Source organism: Nelumbo lutea, chromosome 1 (assembly GCF_056320005.1).
Source record: "Nelumbo lutea isolate HS-2025 chromosome 1, American lotus-T2T, whole genome shotgun sequence".
NCBI classification, from domain to species: domain Eukaryota; kingdom Viridiplantae; phylum Streptophyta; class Magnoliopsida; order Proteales; family Nelumbonaceae; genus Nelumbo; species Nelumbo lutea.
In genome coordinates this window covers 92,313,943-92,327,555 of record NC_142684.1, presented here as the reverse complement: position 1 = coordinate 92,327,555, position 13,613 = coordinate 92,313,943, and the positions used below count along the sequence as shown (strand labels likewise).

Here is a 13,613-nt window from a genome sequence, read left to right as displayed (position 1 = left end):
GCCATTTCAAGAAACAAGGAAGCAAGAAAACCGACCGAGCTGGGTGTATAGAGCCACACGGTTTCAGGGGTTCCACACAAGCAAGAGAACACAGCAGAACTTAAGCTATGTTACGTGCATGGCGACGGGCAACACTGCACCAGAAATCACCGTCAATGGGTTGGAGCTGTGGGCAGTGGGGCACGCATGTATGTAAAGAAAGGAGCAAAACCGTGGGCAGTCCACCACTACAAATAAAGGTCCTCCTCTCTTCTCTCGCCTCTGTATTAAATTCGAATAGCTGAATATATACAATCGATTTGTAATAAGCAGTAAGAACGGAAAACTGATTAATTACATGGAAGAAATCTTTCGGACTATTCCATTTTAATATGGTATATAAGTTGGTGAATCAATCGGTATGCGTGCAATGTGTACGAGGGAAGCGGCGAATCTCGTGGTGACACAGAAATTTGACTTGAATTCTTTCTCTTTTTTTTAGTGAGGAAGTTTGATTGACTTCGTAGTTTAATTTGTAGTCGAGAGAAAGACAAAGCCAAGGGATAGAAATTATCCACAATGCACGCATAATAGGAGCTGGCACTGCAACAAAAAAGTAATAAACAATCGGACAATCTTGTGATATCCTTGCCAAAGGCTGCTTATAAATAGCTCTCCTTACAACGTTTCTGGCATCGCAATCACAATATTCTCGGATCATTAGGTACCAACTTGTCTTTGATTTGGATTGTTGAGTCACTTGTATGTAATAATACGTACAAGATGGCCAGTTCCAAAGCGGTGGCCCTTGCATTCATCGTTTTACTCAGCGTTGGCCTCTCCTCTGCAACCAGGTTCTATGGCAGTGGTGGGGGAGGAGGGGGTGGTGGAGGTGGTGGAGGTGGTGGGGGTGGGGGCAGTGGCTCAGGAAATGGCTCTGGCTATGGTTCTGGTTATGGTTCTGGAGCAGGCTCGGGCTACGGTGGGGCTGGGGCACAAGGGGTAGGATATGGGAATGGTGGTGGTGGTGGTGGTGGGTCTGGATATGGATCTGGATCGGGTAGTGGTTCTGGTTATGGGAGTGGAAGTGGTTCTGGGTATGGAACAGGAGTAGCTACAGGTAGTGGTTATGGAAGTGGAGGCGGAGGTGGTGGAGGTGGAGGCTCTGGGCATGGATCTGGAAGTGGTAGTGGTTATGGTTCTGGGAGTGGGAGTGGATATGGTGTCGGAAGAGTTGCAAGTGGAAGTGGCTATGGAAGTGGTGGGGGTGGAGGAGGTGGAGGTGGCTCTGGATATGGATCTGGGTCAGGTAGCGGCTCTGGCTATGGCTCTGGGAGCGGGAATGGATATGGTGTCGGGAGATTTGCAAGTGGAAGTGGCTATGGAAGTGGTAGGGGTGGAGGAGGCGGAGGTGGCTCTGGATATGCATCCGGGTCAGGTAGTGGCTCTGGCTATGGCTCTGGTTATGGTTCTGGGAGTGGGAGTGGATATGCTACTGGGAGAGTTGCAAGTGGAAGTGGCTATGGAAGTGGTAGGGGTGGAGGAGGTGGAGGTGGGTCTGGATATGGATCTGGGTTAGGTAGTGGCTCCGGGTATGGTTCGGGTTATGGTTCTGGGAGTGGGAGTGGGTATGGTGCCGGGAGAGCTGCCAGTGGAAGTGGGTATGGAAGTGGTAGGGGTGGAGGAGGTGGAGGTGGCTCTGGATATGGATCCGGGTCAGGTAGCGGTTCTGGTTACGGCTCTGGAAGTGGAAGAGGAAATGGCTTTGGGTATGGATCTGGAGTTGGTGTAGGTGGTGGTTATGGAAATGGAGGTGGTGGAGGTGGAGGGTTTGGACGTGGATCTGGAAGTGGAAGTGGTTATGGTAGCGGTTCAGGCTCGGGCTCAGGCTATAGTGTTGGACGTGAAATAAAGATCTAATCTCTCTCATTACAAGCAATTTAGTGATGAGCTTCCTTGCTAATTAACTAGCTACCATATCTCATATTAGTCTGTTATCTCTATCTCTCTTCATCTTTCTGATGTCTTTGCCTATTTTTAGGCTTTTGTATTGTGTTGACGAAATATTTTATAAAATAAAATTGACAAGCATTTGCTTGATATATGTGAAAAATGGGCAAAAGGTATCCTCATATATAATTAACAGAAGCTCCGCCCATGGTCTTATTTTGCAAATAACTAGAACCACTACTTCATACAGCATATATCCACCAAGGCAAGTGGATCTCACATGCACCCTGCTTTTCTCCACCCTCTGAAAGCCCATGGCAATTGCCCCCACTGATGATAGAAATAACATCTCATGAGCAATAACCTCACTTTCAATGGAAAACTAACTCAGTAGACTAATATATAAGCACCATTTTTCAATTACTATCATCATCTTTTAAAATAATTATTTAATGTGGTCCAGTTTAGAAAAACTCTCAACAATAAGGATTAATATATCACCTCAGGTTGGAGATATCCTAATGCTTTACAAGGAAAACAAGGGTAAAACAACCCAATTTCCTACCAAGAGTCTATAAATACAACTCCAAGTGGCACAACGTATGTATAGGAGTCTCCATAAATAGTGCTCCAATTAACATCCCCCAATGAATTTTGATAAATACCACTTGATTGGCTCTTTTTTTTTATCACACCGGTTCATTGATTAAGTTTTTCCAATATCATATTTAACCCATATATAACCTAGTGTGGCTTTGTAAAAACCACAAGCAGGATTTGTTAATAAAATTAAGCTAAACCTGAGAACACTTATAAGTAGACCTGTTCATGGGCCGGGTGGCCTGACTCCCAGATGGGCTTGAACATGCAAATGAGCCTACAGGCTTGACCTCGGACCAAAAAGTCCGACTAGCAATAAATTCGAGCAGGCTCGGGATTTGCCAAAATAGCCCGGCCCGACCTATAGACTAAACTCAAAAACCCTAATATCCTAACCCTTCTCATTCATCTCTTTCCACATTTCCTATTAGCCGAACTGCCCATTTGCCCAATGCCGAACCTCTCTTCTCTTCACATCCTCCTCACACTCTCAAGCAATCGCAGAATCGGCGAACATTCACCGATGCAACAACTCCGGTAGACCGGCTCTCTCTCTCTCTCTCTCTCTCTCTCACACACACACACACACACACACAAACGCGAACTCAACACCGGTGAACACAGTCACTAGCGGTGAGTTCTTTCTTCTGTTAGGTTGGGCCTGGGCTTCGGAATAACCCAATCCGATTCCAATTCCAAACCCCCTTCGTGTGAACCAAATGAAGCCTAAGCTAATTAAGTGAATTCAGATGACTAAATAAATTATCATAATTAAATAAATTAGGTTAAATAAGTTAATGAAGCTAAACTATCGTAATTTTAACATCTATATTTCAAGAAATTAAACAGAAGAGGTGTATTTGCACATTTATTTGAAAGCTGAAGGAGAGGTTCTTGCATGAATCAAAACTTAATTAGGTGTGTTTTAATTAATTCATCCTTGCTAATTAATAAGTTAATTCCAATAAACTAAGCAAGAACAAAATTATATTAATTGCTTCAGTTTAAATAACTAAAATTGTGTTCAAACATTTAGTTATAGTAATTAAGTTAATTAATTGAATTTAATTAACATGATCTAAATATTATTAGTTACATGTTATTAGTACATAAGTTTGTATTAATTAGATTGGCAAATAAATATAACATAAATATAAAAGTAAACACGATATTTGCAAATAAAAAATGAAATATAAAATACGAAAGTGGTTTAAAACTATATAAAACACATGGTGTACAATAACAATGAAAATAAACACTAACATATAAGATCTAACAAAAAAAAACACTTACATAGAAGAAACATAAATTGCATGAAATAAGTGTAGAACTAGAGTTAATGTTTGACACATGTAAATCACATAAACTAAGGAAATTAAATCAATTAAGACTGTGTTTGGTTTGAAGGAAAAAGTAGGGAAAGGAAAGGAAAGGTAAGGAAACGTATACAAGATTTGTAAAGATTTTCCTACCTTTCCCTACTTTTTCAAATTAAAGTAATTAATGAAGTTAATTTAATAAAAGAAAAGTTTTAATTGAAATAACTTGACTCAAGTAATTAAGTAAATCACATAATTTACCCCAAATGTCATGGGATGTTTTCGCAAAGGCTACAACAAGAGCCACTGAAGAATGAAAACGAAAGAAACCATAAACCCCCTTAAACAGGCATAGGCCTGCACCAATAAACCCCATTAAACAGCACCACCAAGTCCTCTCTCTACCATCTCTGCCCTTCCTAAGTACATAGGGATATTGAGCTCCTTAGATCAAGACTTTTCTATCCCTACCCCCTCTTCCCCTTTCAATAATACTTTGTTTAGTTAATTATGTTAAATAAGGTAAATTAGGTAATTTAAAGTTTACTCAATTTAATTATGTCAATTGGGTTAAGGTTATTTACAATTTTACATTACTAATATTTGTATTTGTGTTTTGCACGTGGCAGTTTTGTGATGAAGATAGCATATAATTTGTTCTCAAAATTTTCTATAATTTTTTATTTCTATGTTTATCAAAACCATTCTTTTATGTCACATTTAGGCTTCATTTAACATTCCTTATTTTAAGGACTTATCTCCTTCTCTAGTTAAAATGCCCCTATGAACACTTGGTTTTTAAAATAAAAAATGAGATAAGTCCTTGAAATAAGGAATGCCAAATGAAACCTTATTATGGTTCATTAATATAGAGATATGCCCAAACGTTGGAAGCCAAAAGCAGAGGTAGTAGTGAAGGGAGTGAAAGGCTCTGGTGTAGTTAGAGACATCTGACAAAAAAATGGTACTGTTCTATTTATCCATGACCATGTATTCGACGATGAAAACGATGGGTTATATGTATTTTGGATAAGACCCAAAGATGGTAATGGAACTGGTAGGATCCTTTGCGAGTTGTGCTTGAAGTATGCTGGTAGGATCCTCTGCAAGAAATCAATCAGGTCAATAACGATGAAACTGTTGTTGGCGTTCCCCCATGTGAGGCGCGCAAGCATACAGGCCGAACCGGAGACCTCCCACCATTCCAGCGACCATATGGCATATTAATCTGAAGCCAATCTCACAAACCCGTTTGAAGTTTGAACTGTAGACTTCCCACCATTCCCTCTACAGTAATTTACAAAAAATGAAAGTACTAGGTTATATTTGATTTGAAGGAAAAAGTAAGGAAAGGTAAGAAAACCTATCTTTACAAATCTTATGTAGGTTTCTTTACTTTTTTTTCCTTTCCCTATCTTTTCTTTCAAACCAAACATAGCGTAATAGAAAAGCACTAGAGTAAATGGGTTGGTGGTAAGTAGAGATATAATATGTGCCTGGCCGGGCCGGCACATGGGCTTACCAAAACCCCTCAACAGAGAAGTCTGGTACGGTCACAGCACAAACCCAAGTGGGCCTGTTGTGGACCATGGTTCATTCCGGCCCATAGACAACATCGCCCACTTTACAGCTCTATTGGTTAATTAATGTAAAGTGAAACTTAGATGCCATACTGTGGGACTAGGAAACGTAACGTGACAAGTAGAGGAGCTATTTTCTTGAATGAGATCAGCCTAAGGGCTTCTCAAAAAAGACAAGTAGAGAAGCTGGTGTAATAGGAAATTAACCTTTTTACCTCATTGGCATGCATGTTATGTTCATTTTTTATTTTTTTCATAAGATGGATCCCTCAAACAAAGTGAAAGAGATGGATAGGGATGTCAACAAGTTGGGGTAGATACGGGTTTGGTTATGAGTTCTTAAGGTTGGGTTTGGAAGCAGTATAAATGCAAATATGTAGAGTGCAAATTCTTATATTTTGTATGTATTTACGTTGTACATATCTGCATTTGTACTCTTTCCAAACTAAGCCTAAAGTGTCTCTTCCTCTAACTTCGGATCTTCTACCCACAAGAATTCTACTCATACTTACCCATAAACCACTACCCCCATGCATTGGGAATATCTCCCCATGCATAATAACATATAAGAGGATAAGATGTTTCTCATTTGTAGCAGGGTTCTTGTGGGTAGGAGATCTAGGATCTCTTATACACTTTCTTTAGATAGATGTAGATAAAAAGTGGGGGAGAGGATAAATAGGAATCAGAGATAGTTTAGGAGAAAATCTCTCTAATAAATTAAAGATAATTTAAGAGATAAATAATAGTTTGAGATAATTTAGGAGATAAATAGGAATTATAGACAATTTAGGAGAAAGTGGGGGATCCTCAAGTTGAGGATCAACCCGGAGTCTTAACTAATATTATATAGTAACTAACATTTAAGAATTTTAAATATTGAAGTAATATTTATAAAAAAAAAAATTGTAACATTTAATCATTAATAAAGTAAAATACATAAAATGGAATACTAGTGGATAATATAGTTAGTAGTAATTTATTATTATTGTTAAAAATTATCACTAAATTACTAAATTAGTAATCCAAATTATTTTCATAAATAATTAAATATTAATTATTTTAAACAATATTACATTCTTTCCTTAATTATCAATTTGGAGTATTTCACTTTCCCTTGACAAATCCTGTACATTACATGGGTTGAGATATGGTACAAAGTATTGACAAAGGTGTGAAAACTAGGCTACATAAAGCAATGTGATGTTCATAATTAGATTGAACAACATGATGTTCATAAACCGGGTTGGGCTTGGGTTGATCCTCAACTTGACCGAACCCATCATCTAAGTTCCACTGCTAAGAGCAATGTGGCATTCATAATTAAATTGAACCAAATCAAGTACAACCCATGCATGCATTATTTTTGGGATAAAATACAAAAACCTCCCCTGATGTTTGTGACAACCATAAAAACCTCCCCTCAAGTTTGATTTTAACAAAAACCTCCCTTAAACTTTTAGAAAACTCAACGAAAATCTCTCTTCATTAACTGACTTAAACAGAAAACGTTTGAGCAATGCATTATTTTTTCAAAATATCTATTTTACCTCTTTTAAGTTTTATATAACCCATTTGTCTCCTCTTCTCCTCTTTCCATCTCCTACCCCCAAAACTCCACCGTGTCAAAAAAAGGAAGCATTCAGCCACTGTAAAGTAGTGCAGCCGTCAAGAATAAGGGAAATTGTAGTGACCTTGACACTCTTGCAAGAAGTAGAAAAGTGTTAACAGGTTGGGACTTGAAACCCCCCATATACTTACGAAAGCACCATGCTAGCTTAGAGTCAAGCAGCCATCGAGAACCAGAGATTCATGGAATTGGGTTTCCTTGTAGCCCACCAAGAAGCCACTTCCTACAACCAAATTGGTGGGTTTTTTTGGAAGTAGAACTAAAGCTGAAATAGTGGCTTCTCCTTCTTGTATGGTTACTTTGAAAGCATTATTCTGACAAGAGGAGCCGCCTGACCATAGATATGCATAAAATGGTGAATCTTCAAACGAAAATCTGGTTCTATGCAAAATTAGGTCATCTATACCTACAAAAACAGCTTGCATTACGAATTTGAATTCTCATATTCCCTTTTCCCAAGTTCATGGTGAAATGGATCTCAATTCCTCAAAAGGCTACCACAAGATGCACAGAGTTTGCAAGGCTCACTGTAAAACTGCCAAAGTTATCAGTGAATGGAGCCGAACAGGGGCTTTGTTGTAGCAGGTTAGTCTTCTTCCCTTCTGAACTTCAGTTGAAGTAACCTTATTTTTCGCTTGGTTCATTTTGAAGTGACTTTCAGTGAAATGTAGTATTTTCTATTTGCTTCCAGTATATGGCATTCCTTAGAACAAGCTCTTTTAACTAGTTTTCATTCTCTTTCTCTTTGAATGTTTTTATTTTCCCCATTTTTTCCTTGGGGTGGGGATAATCTAATCACTTCACTTCCGAATTTTGATAATGAAATTTTCAGAAATTTTGTATAAATTAGTTATTAAATTTGATCAAAACTTCAATTCTTTAGGGGTCAAAAAGGTTGAACCTCTTCAATACTATGGTACAATCTACTTTTTGTTAGTTAGATTCTTATTAACGGCATAACATAAACACAGTTTTGAAAAGATCTTTAGTTATCTAGGTTTTATTTCTGAGTTGGACGATAGTAAAAGCAGTTGTTGTAAATGCTTTGCAGGCCACAATGAACGTCCAAGTTTCATTTGCTTTCTAGTTATGGTGGTTGAATGCTTCCTCTTTTCTTCATGGGAGTTGCAGTGGTGGTGGTAGATTGAAAGAGAAAGAGATGATAAATGGGTTATTCAAATTGAAGTTTCTTTTAAAGTTATTTTAGTAGTATGTAAAATCATATGCAAAAGGATAAAATGGGTATTTTGAAAAAATAATGCATCAGTCAAAATATTGAGGGGAGGTTTTTATGATTGTTAAAAATCAAGGGAGGTTTTTGTATTTTACCCTACACACACTAGCGGGGACCCATGCATTTATTTACTATTAATTAATTGATAAATTAATAATCAAAATTTGTTGTTAATTAACTAAAAGTATTCTAAGTTATTTTTACTATTTAAAATTTTAATAATTGTATTTTTAATTTAATGTTGATTTATAGAAAATAATTATTGTTAACTTAATATGAATAAATATTTTTTAATAAATTTAATTTTATTAATCATTTGTAGTAATTTTAGTAACTAATATTATTTTCATTATTTTTAAATGGAACTTTAAATAAATAAAAAATAATTACAAAAGCTAATTTTTTTTAAGGTAAATCTCTTAAACTACCCCTATTGTTCACGAAATTGACAAATTGTACCTACTATTTAGATATTGTCTTGCGGTACCCTTAAGTTTTCCGACAATTGTCTAACACCTCCCTTGCCATTAATTTTTCGTCACACTCCGTTTACATGTGACATTACGTGAGTGTTAATTATTTTAAATTTCCTAAAATACCCTTATTCTTCACTGCCGCTGTTGCAACACCGTTACCGGTGGCAATTGTAGTGACCACAAAACACCATGCTCACTTCCCGGATGATGGAACACCACGACCACCTTGATGTCTCTAACTCTCCTCTGGTTCAATTGTTCACCACTGCTGTCGGAAGTTGCAACGGTGGTAGTGATTTTGGTATCGTTGTTGCAAGGGACGGCAACCACTACAACTTTAGAACGACAAAAGTTTGGTGATCACACAACATTGATCAATACCCATCCATTCACCACAGCAGATCAGAATGCCAATCTGGACAAGGGATCGTATACAGAGGTACCTTCGTCATCTCCCGTGTATATTCAAGAGTAACAGGCCTAGCCATTAAGTTTGGACAGAGGATCGAATATGGAGAACGGTTTGGTTCGCAAAAGTAGAATATCTGAATCCAAGGTGGTTTCGAGGTTTGGTTCACGAATTCAATCTCCAAGTCTCACTTCATGACAAGGATACCAAGTCTTGAATAATCAAAGATGTATAGCAGCAATGTACGGCCGACAACAATGTAGCTATGGATGCCTGGGAGAATACAAACATTTGCAGAGATCCATGAGCCACTTTCTTGTTCATGGTGCTTTGTTTGATTGCTGCCATTGGGTTCTACACCGTGTCATTTTGTGTGGTGTTGGCCTTATGGGGTTGTATGCATGCTTTGGTGCCACCTAGGTTCAGGAGTAAGCTGCCCTCTCTAGCACTGCAGTCATGGTTTTCGGATACCATGACCTAGCCTACTCTGCTATGGACTTCATCTCCAGTTCCTGTCACAGTAGACGACGGTAAATTGTCTAAGATGAACACCTGATTGGAGGATGAAACTGACGTTGGGGCGACTGCACAACCGCAAGAACACAGAGATAAAAGTGAAAGTGAGACAAGTGATGATCGAGAATCAGATCTTGTTCATTCTTGCAAGGATAAAACCAAAACATGTACTTTCTGAACTAGTTGGCATTACAGCGCTCTCTCTCTCTCTCACTCTATCTCTATCTATCTATCTATCTATCTATCTATTTGTCTCTCTGTCTGTCTACCAAACATATCTACATTTGAATTTGGTTCAATCTCACCAGGAAAAGCGAAGCCATCATCTCCACCCTGAGATCAAACCTCGAATAGATTATGTTGCAAAACAAAACAGAGTAACATAATTCAGAGATGCAAGGAGTGTTGTTATTCTTTTGTATCACCGTGAATTGGCGAAGGATTTAGAGACGCAAACCGTGCCATTTCGGTTTCAAGTTCCTATCTACTGAGATAGGAATTGGAGATGAAGTCCACAGCAAAGTAGGCCAGGTCATGGTATCCGACAACCATGATTTTAGTGCTGAGTGAAGAAAGGTCTCTCATTTAAAATAGAAGATAAATCTTGTAAAGGCATTCTTGCTCTGGTTCCTGCCCTCGCTCCTTGCTAGCTATGACCAACCTTCAAACACGATGGACAAGGGTCCAAAGTTCGAAGATTCCAGTTATCCATAGGCGTTAGAAATTCCAGACTGGCATCCTCTCCCTTGAAGAGCAATGAACTGGTCTACACAGTCAATTGGGTTTTATTTTGAAATTTTGATGAATAGTAAAGGGAAAATTCCATATTTCATTTTTTTTACTATTAGTGTTCAGCGGCATGTCAATTGTCAGAAAAATTAAGTATATGGCAAGACAATATCTAAACAATAAGGGTACAGTTTGTCAATTTCATGAACAATAGGGGTAGTTTAAGAGATTTACCCTTTTTTTATTTTCACTAATCATTAACAATTATATAGGGATCGCAATGGGGTGGATTCAGGATGGGACACCCCATCCTTGTCCCCGCCCCATAGTCAAGACACTCTACCCCATCTCCGCCCCGTCCCTAGTGTCAGTTGGGTTCAAGGCAAGCATCCACTCCCCGTTACGAATGGGGGATCCTCAAATTTCCCGCCTCGTCCATAGTGCCAAGCGAGTTCATGGCAAAGCACCCACTCCTCATCAAGGATGGAGAATCCTTGAATTTTCCTCACCCTGTCCCCAGTGTTAGGCGGGTTCAAGGCAAGGCACAAACTCCCCATCAACCCAATATTCATTTTGATGACAAAAAATGATCAGGAGGATATACTAAGTATCAGCCACATGGTAATTTTTTAAAATTACACTAAATTATCTTTAATTATAAAAAATGTAATTTTATGAAAATTTTAGAAAATTTATTACATTTGTGTAATTTTGAAAATTTATTCAAATTTATGTTTAAATTTCTATTAATTTATTTTCTTTTTAAATTGTTTACTTACAGAATTACAATTATTTATCTTATATTTTCTAATATAAACTAATCAATAATTTCCTTTTCCTATACTCATTTATCTTTAATAATTTAAATAATTTACAATGAAAATTGCATAAACTTTCAATAGTTTTCCAAAATCTATCAAATGTAATAAATTTTCCTAAAATTTCCAAAATATTCCAATAATTTTCATTAATTATTTAATACATTTTAAATAAAATTTCAAAAATTTTATATCTTTTAATTTCAAAAATATTATTATACAAAAATGTAGTTTTATGAAAGTTTTTGAAAAAAATTATTACATTTGTGTAATTATGGAGTTTTATTGAAAATTATTTTAAATTGTTATTAAATATTTATTTTTATTAGGTAGTTTGCTAACGAAATTACACTAATTTATCTTTTATTTTCCAATATAAATTAATTAATAATTTCATTTTCCAACGTTATAATATTTTATTCCCTCATTTGTAGTCGGCTATTAACTATAATAATGGCAATAACAAAAATTTTATACTTTTGATAAATGTTAAATATAATTCTTGATTTTATAGAAATTAGTTAAAGAGTTTTCAATTTCTATAAAATGTTGTTAATTAACATGAATATAATAGTATTTACCCAAAATACTTTAAAAAGTTGTGATAAGTTAATTAATAATAATATTTATTAATTTTTGGTAATTTACTAACCGTATTAACTTTAGGTAATAACGTTATTTAATACTCATTGAATATGGATTGGAATAAATATTAACTATATTTAACTATTTATGAATATTTTAAATGAAAGAGAATGGATATAGATTGGGGGAAGAGATTTTAGGAATTGATTGGGTAGTGGAGTAACATGACACATTCCTAATGGCTTAGAGTAGATACATTATGAGGGAGAATCTAAGAATATTTTTAGGTAGTTGGGTTCAGAATGGTGACATGGCTTAATGGGGGTGATGGTAAGGGGAGAGGAGAGAAAATCAAGGAGAATACTGGGTGGGGTAATGGAGCAAAGAGAGGCAAAACGGTTTGAAATATATATGTATGTATGTATGTATGTATCAGCTTCCATTTGTCAAAGAATTCAATGTTAATAATTCCAATAGAAAAAAATCAAGCCCAAGGCAAAGCTTCCTAGTTTATCCCAACTAGCTTATTGTTGTATGTCCATGTAATTGAATTAGAAGTATTGAGGATAAGGATCGTCCATCAATGCAACCAAAATATAATCATATTATTTTCTTTTGTTAACTAGCGGAGGGGGCTCTACGTTGCAAGGGCTCGCTCATAAACTATCAAGCTCAAGCTCAAGCTCGAGACTCAAGTCAAAAGCTAGGAAGTTCGAACCCAACTACCTTTGATTGCAAGTCTCTCAAACAGCCAATGTGTCGAGTCGAGTTCCCGTCGAGGTGCCAAATTGAAGTCTCCCTCAGCTGCTATAGTGTCGAGCTAAGGTTTCCCTAGCAGGTGAGGTGTCGAGCTAAGGTCTCCCTTGGTCGACAAGGTGCTGAGCTGAGGTCTCCCTCAGTTGTCGAGGTGCTGAGCCAAGATCTCCCTTAATCACCAAGGTGCCAAGCTGAGGTCTCCCTTAGTAGTCAAGTGTCATCTAACTCGAGCTCAATTCGAATTAGAGACTTGAGCTTGTATCGAACTCGACTACCTTTGATTGCAGATCCCCTAGCAATCGAGATGTTGAGCTGAGATCTCCTTTAATTGAAGAGAGAGAGTGGCATTCTTATAATTTGAAAGTAAAAAATAAGAGAGAAAGAGAGAGAATTCATAAGAGAGAGAGGCATTCTTATAATTTAAAAGAAAAAAAACAAAAAAAAAATGATAGAGTGACATTTTTATATTTCCAAGAAAAAAAAAAGACAAAAAGTATTGTTAGATTCTATTTCTCTCTTCCTCATACCCTCCTACTTGCACATTTCAGCTTAATACTCCTATCAAACTTAGTGAGGTTGCAAACATTGCCTATACCCTATACTAACAGCAGCAGATGGATTTAAAGTGCCAGCATATATTGTGGATAAAGATGTTAGATTCTGACCGGGAAACTTAATAGATTAGGTGAGCGATGACTTATATGTGTTTCAGTCAAAGTAAGAATTTATACTGGACTTATTGAGAGCTCAGGAATTGTTATTGTCTTAAAATAACAAGTTGTCTTGACATGAATCTGATTTTGATACATCACTTCTTGACAGCCGAGATTGGCCTTCTTCAGTGCCTGGACATTGGCATTAATGGTCAGTTATGGGAAGAAGTTGAAGAAAAGAGAAAAAAGGCGGTTTCGTATTAATTAATGTTGACTCTAACTGGGATCGGGTTTGGCCACCCAATCCAAACCCAGAAAAGAAAAGTACTCTGTGAGTTTGTGAGTAACCTAACTGGCCGGCCGGATCCGATTTGAGTCC

At 37.0% G+C, this 13,613-nt stretch overlaps 1 protein-coding gene across 1 annotated transcript; it reads left to right on the top strand.

Annotated features, from left to right (window-relative positions):
- The first annotated feature begins 762 nt into the window (after positions 1–762).
- LOC148876135 (uncharacterized) lies at positions 763–1,899 on the top strand. Its single transcript, XM_088966466.1, has 2 exons — positions 763–1,261; positions 1,526–1,899. Exons 1-2 carry the CDS (start codon positions 763–765, stop codon positions 1,897–1,899), a joined length of 873 nt encoding a protein of 290 aa, XP_088822592.1.
- Positions 1,900–13,613: the final 11,714 nt, after the last annotated feature.